Here is an 18,994-nt window from a genome sequence, read left to right on the forward strand (position 1 = left end):
CCCCCCCCCCCCCCCCCGCCAAATTAGGTCAATATGAATGAATTCCCATCTGAGATTTCAAAGTGGTGGCAGATCAATGGGCTCAGGAATCAAAGGCATCCAAAGGTGATGTTTCTACTGTAAATGTAGGAGCCATTCAGAATACTAATTAAAGACTGTTCCTAGTTGGTTTTATCATGTAAAAGAGCAGCATCATGAAAGACTCTTTTTGGTTTAAAAAAAAAAAAAACTTCAGAAAGATACAGTAGAAAGATTGAATGATTATTTCCATCACTGTATGCAGAACCTCCCCCCTCTCCCCATCTAGGCATTCCATAACTCACTATTGCTTCGGCCCCCAAAGAACAATTCAGGAGTACAATTACTATTTGTCTGACTGTAGGACAGCAGGTTCCCTTCCATCAACTGTTTTCTTAGTAGAAGCACAGAACTTACTTCAAACATTGAACGTGAGTACCTGAGGTTCTTTTCTCAGCAGCAGATTGCCTCTGCTAAGTCATGTATGTGCAGTGATGTCCAGAACTTTGGGTTCCTGAATAACACATCATGTGGAGAAGAAGGTGATGGCACATTATAGGTGTATAATAAGTGTTTGTTAAATGGATGAGTGATGGTGGTGAAGGTAAACTGGAAATAAATTGATCATAATCGGAGTCTCATCTACATAATTTTATCCTGAATGAACACAGACAAGTCATTTAATTGGATCATTCCATGCCTCGGTTTCCATGTCTTTGAAAGAGTATTGATTAATATATTGTGGTTTAAAATGAAATTGTCGATTAAAATATTAATTAAAAAGTTGGTGCTCTTAGGAGAAAAGAGAACTATGTTAATTCAACTTGTGACATTGAAGATTCCCACTATCAAGCTCACCTGGTTACAGGAGGGAGCAGGGAAGCAGTCTGAACACCAGGTTGTGCAGTTGCTCAGCCCAGCCATACACTATTGTCAGGAGAAGGAAAACTCACACTTTTTTGGCCTGAGATTCCTTCCAGGGAGTGATGCTAACAAGTAAAACAACACGATGGATATGCAAATACACAATTATTTTTATCCTCAGGGACTATGCAGAGAAAAAGGAAGAAAAAATAAAGTAAAAGGAAGAAATAACATGTAGAAGTAGGGTGATCACATTATATATCATGTAAACAAAGTCACTCCGAGAGTGAAAAAGCAGCTAATAGTGATTACATTGGGAAATGTTTGGACAATTTTTGGCAAACCAGAATGTCTGGCTGGCCTGGGTCTATGCCATGCCCAGAAGCACACTCCAGCAAGTAGGATCAGTTTAACCCTTTTTACCTATTTTTTTTCCCTTCCTGACCCCATCTTTTGTGATAAAACTCCTCCCAGCTCCTCTAGGCAAAACATCCTTCGTTCCACCTTCATTTGCTAGTTTTAGCCTGTACAGTTTTCCTTATAAAATCGTTAGCATCACTGAGGCAATGAGGAATGAGGTATATGCCTTCTGCTCGATTTGGTGAAATTCTACCTGTACTTTTAGCTAATTTACTTTTGTGAATGTTCTATAATTATCTACTCCCTATCTTGTCTGAGTTCACTATAAGTCCTCATAACCTGTAGACAATCTCTTGAGTTTGCTGACTTGACACATTTTATTTCTACTAACAAACCTTGATACTTTTCTTTCCTCCGATATAATAGAGTTTCCCTCTAGCTAGCAGTGTCCCCTCAACAGCTGCAGGAGGTTGACTTCTCGGCTGGCTGTGCCCATTGAAATAGCTGTGGGTTGTGAAAGGAAGGAGGCAGGTCTTTTATACATTTGTTCAACAAATACTTCATTGAGCATTTTGTGTCAGATACTGTTTAGACCCCTAGATTTGTAGTGTATTCTGGGATTTGTCTATTGGTTTTCTTAATGGTATCTTTCTATACCTGGAAATTTTTAGTTCTGAAGAAGTCAAATTCAAATTTTTTTCTCTTTTATGGTTTGTGCTTTTTGTATTTAGTCCAAAACACTCGCCCTACTTCGGGGTTCTGGATTTATTCTCTTATGTATACTTCCAGAAACTTTATAGTCCTAGTTTTTTGTTTGTTTGTTTGTTTGTTTAGTTCAGTGATCCATCTCAAACTCTTTTCTGGGGATGGTATAGGATAAAAGTCATGGATGCATTGACACAGATATCCAGTGGACTCAGCACCATTTGTTAAAAAGAGAAGTGTTCCCTCCCTCCACTGAATTGACTTGGAGCCTTGGTGGAAAAACAATTTACCATATATATGTAGATCAATTTCTAGACTCTTTATTTTGATGTACTGGTCTATCCTTACCATCTTGATTACTGTAGCTCTCATAAATATAGTCTAAAAAAGTCTACCCTTACAGGGTTTATAATCTGAGAAGATAAACAGTCTGATGTAGAAGTCATAATTGTACAGAAAGGTAGAGAAAATCACAGTGCTAGTCACAGATGCCGAAGTACAAAAGAGAAGTACAAAAGAGAATTCCCTTGGTTTTACGGTGTGGTGGGTAGGGAAGCTTCCTCAAAGAGATGACGCTTACAGTGGACATTAAAGGATCCGTAGGAGTTTGAGGAAGGTGGGGGGAGGGCGTGCTGGCCTCTAGGAGGAGTGAGGGGGTCGGTGTGGCTGAAGTGCAGTGAGTGGAAGGCAGAGACTGAAGGAAATGATGCCACAAGGAAGACCTTGGGCAGAGCCTGCACGGCCATTTTAAGGGTCTTAGCTTTTATTCTGATGAAGAGAAGCCATCAAAAGGTTTTGAGCAGGGGCACCTGGTGGCTCAGTGGGTTAAGCCTCTGCCTTCGGCTCGGGTCATGATCTCAGGATCCTGGGATTGAGCCCCACATCAGGCGCTCTGCTTGGCAGGGAGCCTGCTTTTCCCTCTCTCTCTGCCTGCCTCTCTACTTGTGATCTCTCTCTCTGTCAAATAAATAAATAAAATCTTTAAAAAAAAAAAAAGGTTTTGAGTAGAATAGTAACATGGTCTCACATCTTTTAGAAGGACCTTCCTAGATGCTCTGTTTGAGACAGACCATATTGGGGGATGGCACGGACTGGCACGGACAAGTAAAGACAGAAGCTCTGAGACCAGTTATAAAGACCGTTACTACAATCTAGTTAAACCTGATTGTGGTTTGGACTTAGTGGTAATAATGGGATGATTGTGATGTGGGTAAAATGGGATAAAATGGTTGTGTTGTGGACGTATTTTGAAGGTAGAGCCAATAGGATTTACTGACAGATTGAACACGAGATATAAGGTAGTAAGAAGAATCAGGGTTTGGGCTTTAAATGGAAGGATGTGTTGTCATTTACCAAGGTGCAAGAGAAGTACATTTAGAGAAGAAAATCAGAAGTTTGTTTTTTCTACTTTAGAGTAAATATGAGAGATTACTCCTTAAAATACAAGCAATTTCCTCTGTAGAGGAAGTATTTAGAGGACACGGTAGAGATAGTCCTATTGTGAGTTGTCAAGCCCAATGTGAGCAGAACTGTTCTAGGCAATGGAGAAATGGTAGGAGGAAGTGGTGCCCTGCACATGGACTCTGTTCCCAAGGGAAGTTTGTAAGAAATCTTGACTCACATAAAGTGGAAAAATCATGAAGTCGAGGACCAGATAAGAAGATGGAGGTCTTAAGTGCCCCCAGGATAGTAGCAGCGCAGTGAGTATTAGTCAAAGACTACTTCTAGCAGGAAATGGGAAGGGAGACATCCTCACAGGATGGGAAAACTTAGAGGAAAAATGGCAAAATTATGGGAATAACCAGGACCGACTCAGGACACAGATATTCTTGGCCTGGCTGGAAGAGTGGTTGGAAGAATTTTTTTAATTGGTTAAAAAATTAGTTCTTTGTACATAGTAGACATCTGATAAAGGCCAACCAATAACATTTATCATATTGTGGGAGGAGACGGAGATACTACTGTACGTAAAACTCCCCTGGGTTCAGTCCTATCCTATGTCAACACCTACTCTTTTGATGCTTTTTGCCCTTTCTCATTTCCTGGGTGGTCTTGTCATAATTCTACTGGAAAACATTCAAGTTGGCCATTCTGAACTGTTTGTGAGGGGAAAGGAGTTGAGCTACAGTATTTCAGCATGTCCATGTCGGCTTATGGATTTTTAATAATCTCATTTGTGTGAATATTATAAAGGTCCAGAAGGGGGCAATATGACACTTGGACTTCAAGAGGGTTTTTTTTCACAGATGCTTTGGAATTCATCCTATATTGTTAAAATCAAGAATCTTTGGTCAGGGCATGATTCCGCAAACCTCATGGGGTCCATCACTCTCACTTGCCAGTAAAAAACCTGAAACCGAGAGGGGAAGGGACTTGCTTAAGGTCACACATTTAGTGGGAAGGTCTAGACCCTAAACTTTTTTTAAGATTTTATTTTTGTTATTTTGTATTTGATGGGGTGGGGGGAGAGAGAGAAAGAGAGCACAAACACAAGCAGGGGGAACAGCAGGCAAGGGGAGAGGGAGAAGCAGATTCCCCGCTGGGCAAGGAGCCTGATGTGGGGCTCGATCCCAGGACCCTGAGACAGACATTAAACCGACTGAGCCACCCAGGCACCTCAACCCTAACCTCTTTTTAACCCTAAGTCTTTTTCCTTATAGCTTGTATACAGCTATAAAGCAAAACAAATTTTATCATGTTAAATACAAACAAAACTTCAACCAATGAAATTTAGATTAACAATATCACTTGAAAAGTGTGGATGGTATTGTTCTATTGAAATTAATTTGTTCCTCATAAGTACCTTAAGTAATTATAGTGCATTTAAAAACAGTGACAAAGTCATTCGTATCACACCTTAGTTTCTTTCGTACAACCAGGCCTCAATAAGTATTTGTGAATTTTCTTTGTATGAAGGTATAAATAATTTGAAATATTTTGAAATATCAGAAAACAATCGTCTGTACCACCCACTCCCCGTTTCCACCCCTGCCGGGTTGTCGTCCACTAGTTCAATCTGTATTCTTCCAGACCTTTTCCAGTGGATACACAAATGGACACATATATTCATATGCACGTGTCCAAACACCCAATAGTGACTCTCAAATTTCTATATGTATGGGTCTTGGAATAGTGATCTTAACGGAAAAGGTGTCAGCCTGTGTGTTTTTTTTGCATGGAAGTTTATATTTAAGGTGGTAGGAGAATTTGGGGTGCTGGGAGAGCAAAAGCCTACGTGAACCACATGTTGGTTCAATCTCCACAAGCATCATGTATGGAATCATTTATCTTTCACCAGTCGTTTGGAATGCTATGTCTATTACATAGGACATTTCCATAATCCGTGAGATCTTTTTTTAAAATTCTCTATTCTGTTATTTCAGATTGTTCTTGTACGCTGACACAAGCTCAGTTTTCCATATTTGATAACTTCTGTTCCTTCATCACCACCCTTACTTACTTCTACCACTGGGTAAATATTGAAGGATTCTCAGTGTGAAGGGATCACTGAGGTGTGGGCGGCTCCTAATAAAGGTTTCAAATCCCCCTGAACTGTTGGAGCTTTTGTTCTGGACACTGTTCTCCCTCTCCCCGACCCTCACTCTGCAGCATCCTGTCAGATAGCAAAGGACAATGTTTCCTCTCTTCTCCTGGGGCCGTCACTCAAACATTATTCCCTGCTTCCTAGTGAATATACTATATCAGAGTTGAAGAAAGTTCTAAGGCAGCAAAAGAGCAGTTTCTGCTTTGACTCACAAATATTTTTAGACCCCTAAAAGTAAGCTGTGAGCTGCAAATAGGCATGAACGTTCCCACACTGTGTTTCCTAAATGCATTATTTGTGAGGAGATGAAGACTACATTTTGTTTTCTCCTCAGGGCCACCTGCTTGTGAGTCATTCCAGGATTCCATCCTGTATTTTAATGTTATTCCTTATCTATCCTGGACCTTAATGTCCCTTCTTGTTTGTTTAGAGGCCCGCAAAGTCCCTCAGAGGAGATGGGAAGATTTGTGTTTTGGAAATGAATTACATGTGAGATCAAAATCTTTACAGGGAAGGCCTCGGGTTTCTGCTATGCCCTGACTGGAGCGTGACAACATTCTCTTCCTTATGTGTTTGAAATTTGTGGTTCCACATGTTACAAGGCTTACACAATCTCCACGCTCATGGAGCTGATAGTCAAGAAATCAAAGGCAACTTCCTTTTTCTTTTCTTTATTTTTGACTTAAATACATATTTCCATTTAAAAAATAATGTTGTTTTATTTTTTTCATCATGGTAACTGCACTCTTGAATCCTCCTCCTCTATTCCCCCCCACCCCGCACACACCTCCCCTCTTATAACTGTCAGTTTGTCCTCTGTAGTTAAGAGTCTGTTTCTTGGTTTGTCTCTTTCTTTTTTCACCTTTGCTTATTTGTTTTCTTTCTTAAATTCCACATATGGGTGAAATCCTATGGTATTTGTATTTCTCTGACTTATTTCACTTAGCATTATTCTCTCTAGCTCCTTCCATGTCCTTGCAAATGGCAAGATTTCATTCTTTTTTATGGCTGAGTAATATTCACATACATATTCAGTAATATGGCTGAATGATGGATTATTATTCAGTGATATATATGTGTATACACACACACACACACACACACACACACACACACATATCTATCCAAATCTTTTTTATCCATTCATCTATCAATGGACACTTGGGCTGCTTCCATAATTTGGCTGTTGTAAATAAGGTTGCAGTAAACATGGAATGCATGTATCACTTTGAATTAGTGGGTTTTTTTTGTTGTTGCTTGTTTGTTTGTTTTGTATTTTTGGATAAATACCCACTAGTGCAATTCCTGCATTATGGGGTAGTTCTATTTTTAGCTTTTTTGAGGAACCTCCAAACTGTTTCCCACAGTGGTGGACCCAGTTTGCATTCCCACCAACAGTGCACAAGGGTTCCTTTTCTCCACATCTTCCACTTAACTGTTTTCTTGTGTTGTTGAGGTGTTGTGTTGTGTTGTGATGTCTCATTGTGGTTTTGATTTGCATTTCCCTGATGAGTGATGTCGAGCATCTTTTCATGGGTCTGTTGGCAAAAGCAATTTTCTTAACTTTAGTCAGGTTTAGTTTTGTGTTTTGTTTTTATTTTGATCTATGACAAGGGGATGACAACACCCCCCCACCACAGGACTGTCATGTCATGTCATTCATCCGTCTATTTGTCACTTGTTGTGTCAAATGACACAAATTTGTCATTTGTTGTGAAATACCTAACATTTTAAAATTACAAATATATTTTCGATCTAGTAAATTTTGACAATCTTTTTAAAAATAGCATTCTAGAAAACTTTAAGCAGATACAAAAATGGTGCAAAGAATGTTATGAACTTCCATATTCTCATCACCCAGCTTTGTATATGATCAATTCATGGCCAATCTTATTTCATTTAAATTTCCATTATTTTCCCCACTCCTGGTTATTTTGAAACACACCCCAAACATATCATTTCATCTAACAATCTTTTTTTCTGAAACTTTGTTTTTTTTAATTGACTTACAGTTGACACACAGTATTACATTAGTTTCAGCTATACAACATAGTGATTCAAAAGTCTATACCTTATGTTATGCTCAACATGAGTGTAGCTACCATCTGTCATATCTTTACAATACTATTGACTATATTCTCTATGCTGTACCTTTTGTCCCTGTGACTCAGTCATTCTGCAACAGTAAGCCTGTATCTCCCGCTCCCTTTCACCCATTTTAGCCATTCCCCTACCTATCTTCCTCCTGGCAACCATCAATTTGTTCTTCATATTTGTGGGTCTGTTTCTGCTTTTTGTTTGTTTATTTGTTTTGGGTTTTTTTTTGGATTTCACATATAAGTGAAATTGTAAGTTTTTTGTCTTTCTCTGTCAGACTTATTTCACTTTGCATTATGCCCTCTAGGTCCATTGGTGTTGTTGCAGATGGCAAGATCTCATTCTTTTTTATGGTTTAGTGATTTTTATGGCTTAATGATTATATAAATACACATCTTTATCCATTCATTCATCAACAGTCACTTGGGTTGCTTCCATATCTTGGCTACTATAAATAACACCACAATAAACATTGGGGATGCATATATCTTTTTGAATTAGTGTTTTTGTTTCCTTTGGGTAAAATCCTAGTAGTGAATTACTGGATCATATGGTATTTCTGTTTTTAGAGGAAACTCCATATTGTTTTCCAAAGTGGCTGCACCAATTTACACTCCTACCAACAGTGCACGAGAGTTCCTTTTTCTTTACCTCCTTGCCAATATTTTTGTCCTTTTGATTTTAGCCATTGTGACAGGTGTGAGGTGATATCTCATTGTGGTTTTCATTGGCGTTTCCCTGATGATGAGTGATGCTGGGCATCTTGTCATTGTGTCTGTCTGCCATCTGTATGTCTTCTTTGGGAAAATGTCTATTCGGGTTTCCTGTCTGTTTTTAATCAAATTATTTGTTTGTTTGTTTTTGTGTTCGATTGTATATGTTCTTTATATATTTTGGATATTAACCCCTTATCATTTATTTTATTTGTGAATATCTTCTCCCATTCAGTAGGTTGACTTTTTGTTCTGTTGATGTTTCTTTCACTGTATAAAAACTTTTTGTTTTGGTGTAGTTCCAACAGTTTATTTTTGCTTTTGTTTCCCTTGCCTCAGGAGACATATTTAGAAGAATGTTGCTAAGACCGATGTCAAAGAAACTACTTCCTACCTTTTCTTCTAGGAGTTTCATGATTTCAGGTCTCTCATTTAGGTCTTTAATACATTTTAATTTTATTTTTGTACATGGTGTAGGAAAGTGGTCCAGTTTCTCATCTAAAAATCATTTTTAAAGTTTAGTGTTTGATCCCACTTAAAACTTTAAAACTTTTTAAACATTTTATACTGTATAATTGATTTCATTTCTTTTTAAATATTTTATCTGATTAACAAAATGCTTCTAAAATACTAATAATTCTTATAAATATGATTTAAACATATAAACAGGGTGAACCTTATATTTTCTTAAATATATTCCTATGCTATTTATGAACAATAAATTTTCAACTCAAAACCATAAATCTAAACCAATTATTCAATTCTTCATTTAAAATTAGAATCACCAAGCTTTTTGTTATTTATTCTGCTAAATTTTCTTCACATTACAAGTACCTAAAATACCATTCCATACATCATCAAAACAAAAGTATTAATACTATGGGATTTGAGTCGCTTAAACATTTCTGGTTCTGATGATAAATCTTCCCAAGGTTAAAAGATACTTGATTGCTAAGTACTGTGTCATTCTAGATGTTACAGAAGTAGGCATCTCCTAGCTAGACTGTCACATCTGTGGATTAAACTCAACTAAATCCCTTTTATGTTTCATTCTATACTGAATAGTTTCACTAATTTTTTTCTTGGGAGCCAAATTCCTACAGATATTTAATGGACAGTTGAATATTTTATAGTTTTGTCTAACTTTGTGGGCAGAGTTGTAAGAAAAATGCCAATGACATGGAGAGTCTGAGTGACTCAGTCTGTTAAGCGTCTGCCTTTGGCTCAGGTCATGATCCCAAGGTCCTAGGATCCAGCCCCACACTGTGGTCTCTGCTCAGCGGGAGCCTGCTTCTCCCTCTCCCTGCCATCCCCTTGATTGTACACACTCTCTTCTGTGTCAAATAAATAAATAAAATCTAAAAAGAAAAATGCCAATGACAAAAAGATAGTCTGTGAGGATGAATTAGATGGTTAAATAAGCTTTATGAACACTGAATTAAACAAGCAAATGAGCAAAACACTGTGTGTGTGTGTGTGTGTGTGGGTGTGTGTTATCTACCACAATACTGTAAGGTACTAAACGCAGATCCCTGAGTGGTATCACATGTGCCACTCTCAGTTGACCTTGGCTGTGGACCTTTGGATGACCCTCCCCTTTTCTTCTGGTGATGTTCCTAGAAAACCTAGAGCAGACTGCAAATTGGCAACCTGAATGCCAAATCTGGCCTGATATTTCAGTTTTCCTTGGTCACAGGTTATTTTTAAAATATTTAATCCACTATTTAAAAATTGAGAGAGTTCATCAAAACTTTCTTGATTTCCAGCTGCTTTTAAACAAAAGGCCAGGTGAAAAGAAGCCTGCATTCTAGCAGGGCTGCTCTGGCTGGAACTGAGTGTGGCCTTCTTCATCATGCTTGGGATGGGCATTAAGCAAGGTTCGGGCATTTCTCCAAGCCCCATAGAACACCTGCATGGCCCTCTAGGTATTTGAATCTGTCACCTTGATGGTTGAGGCTGACCTTGATGGCTGAGGGGACCTCAAGTGTGGTAGAACTCCGTGTGGGACGAGCTGGTGTTTAAGTTCATCAGACTGGGTGGACTGGGCATGGACGGTGGATGTTAAGTGGAATGGGGGAGACCTGCGCTGAGTAGCCAGTGAAGGAGCCTGTAAGGTCAGGCAGGGTGAGATGTAGTGTTAAGAACAATACTGCTCTTCTTCACTAGGGCACACCCAGTTTATGCTGATTTTCCGTTTGCTTCAAAATTTCCCAGTGGTCCCCTCCCCATGAAGATCTGGACATGTGTTTTGAGAAATAAAGAGCTAAGGTCAAAAGCTAAGGCAGTGCAAATGATTTTTAAGTGGTAAAAAATACTTTTAAATGAAACCTATTCCCTAAAGATCCTCCCTGAGGGTGCACCATGCCTGAGAAAGGATTCAGTGGGATTGTCTATCATTGTGTCCTGTTGCCACAAAGAGAAAACCCAGCTTTTCCTCTAAGCAAACCAGTGCCTGCCCTTGCCAACCAATGAAAAGGTTGTCTGAAAGCCTGGCTCAGAAGTTCCGTAATTTAAACTCAGACAAAGAGAACATAAGCCAGATGGTTTTCTTTGATATACTCTTCCCAGTGGGTTGCAAGTCAAGAGAAGGAATTACTAAGTAAGCTCCGTTTTCTTTAATCTTATTTAATGCATTGCTATTCAGCAACAGTAAGCTAATAATTAAGGACCAATCTGCCTCCTCCAGAAGCTTTGATCTATAATGATGTGACTCCATGTTTTTGGCTGGTTGGGTTTCTAAGCGCTCATTTATGTCCATAAAAATTGGTCAAAATCAAAAGCGTAAAGGTAAAGCCCCCAACAAATGAGTCTGAGAAAAGGGTGATGTCATTTCCATCATTTGCATATTTTTAGCATGATGTAACTTGATGTTTTGGAAACCTCCTAGAATGTAATCTAAATATAAGCTATTTATAGCAACCCCACAACACAACCTATAATCAGGATTCCTATTTCCAAACATCTAAGAAAAGTCTTTAGGGGAAAAAATTACAAAAAATAAAAACAGTATTCATTATACAGATACCTAAATGGGGTTTATCTTTCCAATAGATTTTTTTTCTTCTCCTTTTTTATTCTACTGGAATATTTGAGAATCTGGAGTTTTCCCTTATTCATTACTGTTTTTGAAATTGCTGAAATTTGTTGGCAATTCAAGTACAAGAGGAACCATATGTCTTTACTGGGGACACAATAATGTAACTCTAGAAATTCTAATAATTAAATGTTAGACTTCCTGAGTTGATTACCTAATTTTCTTCTTTTTTCTCTATTGCTCATGTCTTCTAGATTTTTTTTTTTTTTACAAATCTTAAATCAAATTATTTAATTTCACTTTTGAAAAGAACTCTTTTTGGTTCTCTGAGGGCTTATGTTTGTTTCTTTTAGCATTTTGTCCTGTTTTTTTATAGATGCAATATCTTTTCTTTGGTCTTCTGCTTCCTGCAATGCTCTCTGTTTCTTTCAAGTTCCTTTGGGTTGTTGTTGTTTTGGTTAAGGATGGTTTCTTTCTTTGATTTTGGAGCCTTTCCTCAGGTGTCTGGTGCTTCTCCACTTGACATTCATTCAAAGCAGAAGGCACTAAAATCTGATTGGAAGCCTGCTGCCATCAAGTGCCAGACACCTGGAGGACTGCACAGTAGGTGGTCAGATGGCTTTTGTGTTGAAGAATCTGCAAATACTGGTTTCAGGAGATCTTTCCTCTTGAGGGATCTGGTTTATCCAAAAAAGGAATCCAGGGCACCTGACCGGCTCAGTCAGTAGAACATGTGACTTCTGATTCCAGAGTCATGAGTTCGAGCCCCACACTGGGGATAGAGTTTACTTAATACAAAAAGAGAGAGAGAGAGAATGAGAGAGGAATTCCCTGCCTGGAAGATTATACAGGTGTTTCCTTCCATTCTGGAAACTCAGAGTGCGAGGGTAAGGAGAGAAGGGAATGGGGGATGCCACAACCCAGCGTCTGACTGTACCTTTTGTCCTGGGCCTTGCACTCTGAGCTGGGCTGTGGATGGGAGGAGAAAATAACAAGCGGTCTTTGAGAAACAGCGGGGGGTCTTACTGCTCCACATTTCAAACAGTTCCTGTTGTGTTTTGGTCTGCTTCATTCCTCCAAACATAGAGGCACTTGGTCTCTCAGAGTTTGAAGTCTTTCGAGCGTTCTGAAAGATGAATCTTGGTAGCATGCCAATGAGGTAGATGTTGCACTTTTTGTGACTGTCTTTGCCAAGTCACTCACTGCTCCTCAGTTTGCTTTTGGACCCCATAGAACCATGTGGACATCTCACGTTGGCTGCTCTCCTGTCTCTTATTTTCTTTGTCCTTGTGAGTTTATGCCCCTTTTCCTCCTATTCCTATTGTGGGTTTTTGGACGGAAGTAGAAATAAATGGAAGTACAAAATATTCCGTATTTAATCAGAATTCCTAATTGTGTTTTGACTTCAAAAATAATCCATTGGATATTAGAGAATTAGGTTTGTAATTTCTCTGCATAACCAAAATAAAGCAAACTTATTGGGTATGATGGTAACACATTACATATTTTTAATTGTTTTCCTTTTTAAGTCTAAGTACATGCATATGGGGAAAATGTAAATAAGATAAAAGAGTAGGGGCGCCTGGGTAGCTCAGTGGGTTAAGCCTCTGCCTTCAGCTCAGATCATGATCCCAGGCTCTTGGGATCGAGCCCTGCATCAGGCTCTCTGCTTGGCAGGGAGCCTGCTTCCCCCGTCTCTCTCTGCCTGCCTCTCTGCCTACTTGTGATCTCTGTCTGTTAAATAAATAAATAAAATCTTTAAAAAAAAAAAAAGAGTAAATAGTGAAAAGTACACCTTTCTCTCACTTCGGCCCCCCAGTCCAATCCTTTTCCCCAGGCGCAATAATTATTGCCAGGTCCTTAGGGGTGTCCTCCTCTCTCTTACGCTCCTGACATCACATTTATATACACTCTTCTGATCTCTTAACAATTCCTGTTGGATATTGTAACTCATTCTTTTCCGTAAGTGCATAGTAATCCGGACTGTCATTTATTTAACCAGTTCCCTACTGATGGCCACAAAAACAGTGTCTAGTTTTTGCTGCAAAAACAATGCAGTCATGAATCTCAGTCTAGCAATCCTTATACTAGAAATAGGTATATTTTTGTGCAGCGTGCATAAGTTAACTCTAGAAGTAGAATCATTGAGGCAAAGGCACGTGCGCTCACGCTTCCCTAGTTAATGCCAGGCTGCCTTCCAAGCACTTGTACCCGTTTATACTCTCAGTAGCAATGAATGAGGATCCCTGTTTCCCAAACCTTCTTTCGCCAAAAATGTTTCTGTAGGGATACCCTGGGGCTCAGTTGATTAAGTGTCTGCCCTCGGTTCAGGTCACAATCCTGGGATCGTGGGATTGAGCTATGAGTTGGGCTCCCCGCTCAGGGAGAGCCTGCTCTTCCCTCTCCCTCTGCCCCTCCCCCTGCTTGTGCTCTCGCTCTCTCTCTTTGTCAGATAAATAAATAAAACCTTTTAAAAAATGTTTTCATAGTTTCCAAATTTATTGGTTTTTAAAAAATCTAATTTCTGTGTTGTTGTTGTTGTTGTTTTAATTTTATTTTTTATAAACATATATTTTTATCCCCAGGGGTACAGGTCTGTGAATCGCCAGGTTTACACACTTCACAGCACTCACCATAGCACATACCCTCCCCAATGTCCATAACCCCACACCCCCCTCTCTCTACCCCCCTCCCCCCAGCAACCCTCAGTTTGTTTTGTGAGATTGAGAGTCACTTATGGTTTATCTCCCTCCCAATCCCATCTTGCTTCATTTAGTCTTCTCCTATCCCCTTAACCCCTCATGTTGCATCTCCTCTCCCTCATATCAGGGAGATCATATGATAGTTGTCTTTCTCTGATTGACTTATTTCGCTAAGCATGAATTTCCGTGTTGTTTTATGAGCATTTCTTTGGTTGTAAGTGAAGCTGAGCATCTTTGTCTACGTTACAGACCCATTTGGATTTTCTGTGAAATGTCTGCTCATGTTCTTTACCAACTTTTTGGAGATATTGGTATTTTCCTAATCAATCTGTAAAAATTATTTATCTAAAAATCAGACCTTTGTCCATCATATATGTTGGCAAGCTTTTCCAGTTTATCGTTTAATCTGTTTTATTTGCAGTGCTTGGGTGGCTTAGTCAGTTAAATGTCCTACTCTTGATTTCAGCCCAGGTCTTGATCTCAGGGCCATGAGTTCATGTCCCACATTGGGCTCCACACTGGGTGTGGAGCCTACTTAAAAAAATAATAATAATTTGCTTTATTTCTTTATGACACCTTTCAGCAAACAATGTTATCAATGTATGTACTCAAATTTAATGTTTTCTTTTCTGGCCTTTTCTGAGATCATAAAAAAATTTTGGAGGAGGGGGCGCCTGAATGGCTCAGTCAGTTAAGCATCTGCCTTCAGCTCAGGTCATGATCCCAGGAGCCTGGGATCGAGTTCTGTCTGCATCAGGGTCCCTGCTCAGTGTGGAGCCTGCTTATCCCCTCCCTCTGCCATTCCCTCTGCTTATGCTCTCTGGCTCTCTATTTGTCCAATAAATAAAATCTCTAAACATTTTTAAAAAAATTTTTTTCTAGTATTTTCAGGTTTCATTTGTTTTACATTTACGCAGTGACCTATTTGGAATTTATCTGGGAGTAGGATGAGTTAGGGGTTCAACTTTTTTCAAGTTGGCTTGCTGCCTGTTTCAACAAGTTTCCATTCATCTTCAATACAAACCCACCACAACATTTTCAAAATTGTAAAAACTTCTTTATCTGACCTAAACAGAAGATTAACTATCTCCCTAGCCATTAAGGCAAGACAATTGGTTTCAAGGCCATTATGCAAGAAATTTAAGTTGTAGGTAGAGGGTATGTAATGTAAGATAAAACCTGATGCCTGACAATTGTGCTTGACTCTCTATGTCAAATTAGGAGGAGAGGAGAGGAATTCCTGGGGGCGCCTGAAGTTAATGAGGGTATCGAGTCTAAAACCCAACTGTAAATCCCAGGCCTGAACAGAGTTGAAGAAACAGTGCCCAAATCAGGAGCACTGGGCAGGGGGTTGGGGTTGGGGGGCAGGTTCCAGGAAAGCAGAGAAGACCTGACCAAGCGTGGGGAGTCAGAGAACAGGTTCCAGGAGGCATGAGTGAGGCGTGGGTGACTGGGGAGAGCTGATCCTTTGGAAGGAGCAAGAATGGGGGAGATATTGCATTTCTAAGCAGCCCCCTAACAATTCGCTGTGGGATGGTGGAATTCTGACTAAGCTTTCACCTACTGAAGAAGGTGGGGCCAGGAATCCCAACAGCCAGCAGAGGGGACCTCTGGCCTCGGAAATATGGACTGATATAAGATTTCTGAGATATTCAAGTAAATGTTGGGACAGCGTGATTCGTTTATAACTAAAAATATTTACCTCTACTAAATCATACCCAAACGTAACGGTCAATAAATTACCAATAAATTGGTAAGTTAATTCATCTTTCTTCGTCGGACATTTATCAGATAAGTGGCAGGGAATGTGCTGAGCTCTGGGAGCTAGAATAAGGCGCAGGTCCTTGCCACGCAGGTGCTCATCACCTGGGGCTCAGGTAGGCAAGCGGCAGAGACAGCATGGCCATGAGGTGCTCTCAGAGACGCCCAGGAAGGACTCAGACCCAAGAAGTTCTTCATAGAGCCTACTGGAGCACGAGATGTTAAAGTACTGGTTCCTGTCTAAAATCCTTGCTCTCTCTATACAGGTAAAGCCGCAGACTTATAATGTCAGAATTATGATGAATGTCACTGCGCTTCTCATCTGTGTGGAAACTGTCCGCCGGGGATCTGAGGAGATCTAGGGCCACTTGATCTTCCTAGAGATTCTTAATCCGAGGATGGGTTTCAGAGGGTCTGTTAACCCCTTAAAATTGGATGCAAATTATATGCTCATGCTTTTAACTTCTAAGAGATAGGGTCATAGATTCTGTGAGAATTTCAAAGGAGCATGTGACCCTGGAAATCTTAAGAACCAATGAGTAGATTTTCCTCAACTTAATTAAGGATCTTTTATCTTGAGAACATCTTTTAAGACATCCTAATCAAACTCTAACCTAGAGATGTGTGTGTGGTTGCTAATACCTGGTCCCTTTTAAAACTTTCTTCCTTACCCTTCTTCTAGCTTCCTCAAACCCTGTCCCAAAAAAGGAACAGAGCTGGGTGGCAGTTTACTCTTTCCTGTCTTTATCTTTATTTGGCAACCCCATATTAAACCACAATAATAATATAAGCAACTCTGTATTTAATTGTAATAATGTGATATCATCAAACAGAATTCAAAATTTGCATTTCCATGGCAATCTCATGTTTTCTTGGGTTTTTAGTTCCATGTTCCAGTCCAAAAATCAAATTCAACACACTTTCTTTATGTAGGACATGCTGAGGGAGAGAGGAGGGAAGCAAGATACACCCTGTGCCCACTTCATGGAGATAAGACATTTTGGAAAATGCACAGAGTGTGGTGGAAAGAGATTATTTCTTCCTGGAGGGTACAGGAGAGTCATGACGATGTTCCTGCTGGACAGTATTTCTTCACTGAGGATGCCATAAGCTTCTATCTTCCAGCAACACTACCCTCTGTTTCTGTACCTTCAGAATGAGTTCTCGGGCCTGGAAGCTAAAACCTGATCAGAAATCCCCAGAAAATAAGGCTGGGAGAAAAATCAGCCTTTGTCATAAAATGGCAAGTAAAGAGAGTGGGAGCAACCAATCTAGGAAAATCTATACAAAAACATACAGTGTAACAGGAAATATAATACACACATTGTTTTTTAAATCAGTGTAAGAATTTTTGAAAACTGGTATTAATAGGAAATTTTTATCATCATTAGTGCTATATTATTATTTTAAAAGCCTGGCTTTAAAGTAATTCAAGGCAACATGCATATTTTCCTAAATGTCAAGAAACAGAAAAATAGTTTTGCTAAAAATATTTACAGGCTGTGAAGGCTTTTCTAAAATGTAGCTTGAGGAGTGTGTGTGTGTGTGTGTGTGTGTATACATTTTCTTCTTAGTAAATCGTACATAATCAAACATTTACTACCGAGAGTCATAACTGAAATTTGTGTAGTGTTGTTGTTTTTTTTTAGATCAATGCTTATAAGGCAGTTTCATGTTCACTATAAATCCTGTACAGTACATTAGCATAGGCAAGTAAATTTTCTTATTCTCTGTTTTCAGGATGAATCAGCACCGGCCAAATTTTTGAGACCGCTCGCGGCTTAGAGGGAGGCTCATCTAAATAAAGGCCAGCTAAAGTGACGTGGCAGGGACTTAATCCTTCTCTGGCAGCCCGTGTGACCAGAAGGCTGATTTGCAAGTTTCTTCTTTCCTGGGGTCCAGATCATTGGGTCCCCGGGGCCCTGCAACTCTCCGGCAGGAGAAGTGCAAAATGAAGGGGGTCGGAGCTGAAGGCCAGCAGCAGGGACTTGGGGGCCTCCGAGGGGCCCTTACACACCAGAGTGGAAGATTCTCGGGCCGTCAAAGGAAATAGCAAACTGGAGCCTTTGTCTCAGGCGCGGGCACCTACCACAGAGCATCCGACCGCATGGGCCGCCGGAAGGTTCCTGGAGCCCAGACAGGAAAGCGGTTACGGTGACTGGATGTGTGCGCGCCGGACAGTGAGCTCTGGGCCGTGCACCGTGAAGGAAGGGGTGAGATGTCCGCAGTGAGGGGGGCAGCTCTCGGCTTGGCGGGGCAGGCTCTGCCGGCCTGTCCGCCTCTGCCCTCCTCTCCCTGAAGCCTCGAAGGGGACTGCGTGCTCTGCAGGCCGGCCGTCGAGGACGCGGGGCTCTGACCGGCCCCAACTCCCCTCGCCCACCCCCTTGGCCCTGGCGCCGCTCCTCACCTGCCTTCCATCGGAGCCTCTCGGCCGAGACGGAGATGCGAGCCTGTGGTGGACGATGACCGCAGTGTACGCGCATGGAGGCGGCCTGGTGACCCCCCACTATGCCAGGTGGGATCGGCGGGAGAGCGCGGAAAGCGGCTGCCAGACGGAGTGCAGCAAGGACGAGGAGGACGGGCAGCCCCGCCAGCTGACACCCTTTGAGAAGCTGATGCAGGACATGTCCCAAGATGAGAAGGTGTTGAGGGAGATCACGCTGGGGAAACGGATTGGCTTCTACCGAATCCGAGGGGAGATTGGAAGTGGGAACTTTTCCCAAGTCAAGCTCGGGATTCACTCCCTAACCAAAGGTAGGATCTGACCTTCCAGGATCCTCTCCCCTGGTACCGGGAGCTCGTCTGCGGCAGGGGTTTGGAGGCCAGGGCCAGGGCAGTGGGTGAAGTGACATCACTGAGGCCCTGAGGGTCGCAAGTGTTGTCCCCTCACACCTTCCATTATTACCTCAGTTGATTTTCATAGGAACACTGTGAGGTCAGTATTTTTATTTCCATTTACAGATAGGGAAACTGAGATCAAAAGAGGTTAAATATTGTTTTGGCAGTTCAATCTTGAAAGATTTTGACTCTAAAAACTCTTCCACCGCACCACATGGACGAGCTCATTTCATGTGAGGGGTCTCTGCCCTCTCCAGGCAGGCCTTGGAGAAGGGGGTGGGTGTGGCTTGGTTCCCGGGCAGTTCATCTTCCAAGTCCTTATTTATAACCTGAGTGAGTGTGTGTGTGTGTGTGTGTG

General features: G+C 40.8%; 1 protein-coding gene across 2 annotated transcripts in view; it reads left to right on the forward strand.

The window, feature by feature from the left end:
• NIM1K (NIM1 serine/threonine protein kinase) overlaps nucleotides 1-18,994 on the forward strand; it is a 58,447-nt gene that overhangs the window by 22,803 nt on the left and 16,650 nt on the right. The window contains exon 2 of one of the 2 annotated variants that reach the window (XM_032851417.1): nucleotides 17,539-18,552. In XM_032851417.1, the coding sequence (XP_032707308.1) occupies nucleotides 18,261-18,552 (292 nt within the window). In that variant the 5' untranslated portion in view covers nucleotides 17,539-18,260. Of the gene's footprint in view, nucleotides 1-17,489; nucleotides 18,553-18,994 lie in introns of those variants that run through there. The other variant, XM_032851416.1, reaches the window with a different exon arrangement.

This window comes from Lontra canadensis, unplaced genomic scaffold (assembly GCF_010015895.1).
Source record: "Lontra canadensis isolate GAN:19392208 unplaced genomic scaffold, GSC_riverotter_1.0 scaffold5, whole genome shotgun sequence".
In the NCBI taxonomy this organism is placed as follows: domain Eukaryota; kingdom Metazoa; phylum Chordata; class Mammalia; order Carnivora; family Mustelidae; genus Lontra; species Lontra canadensis.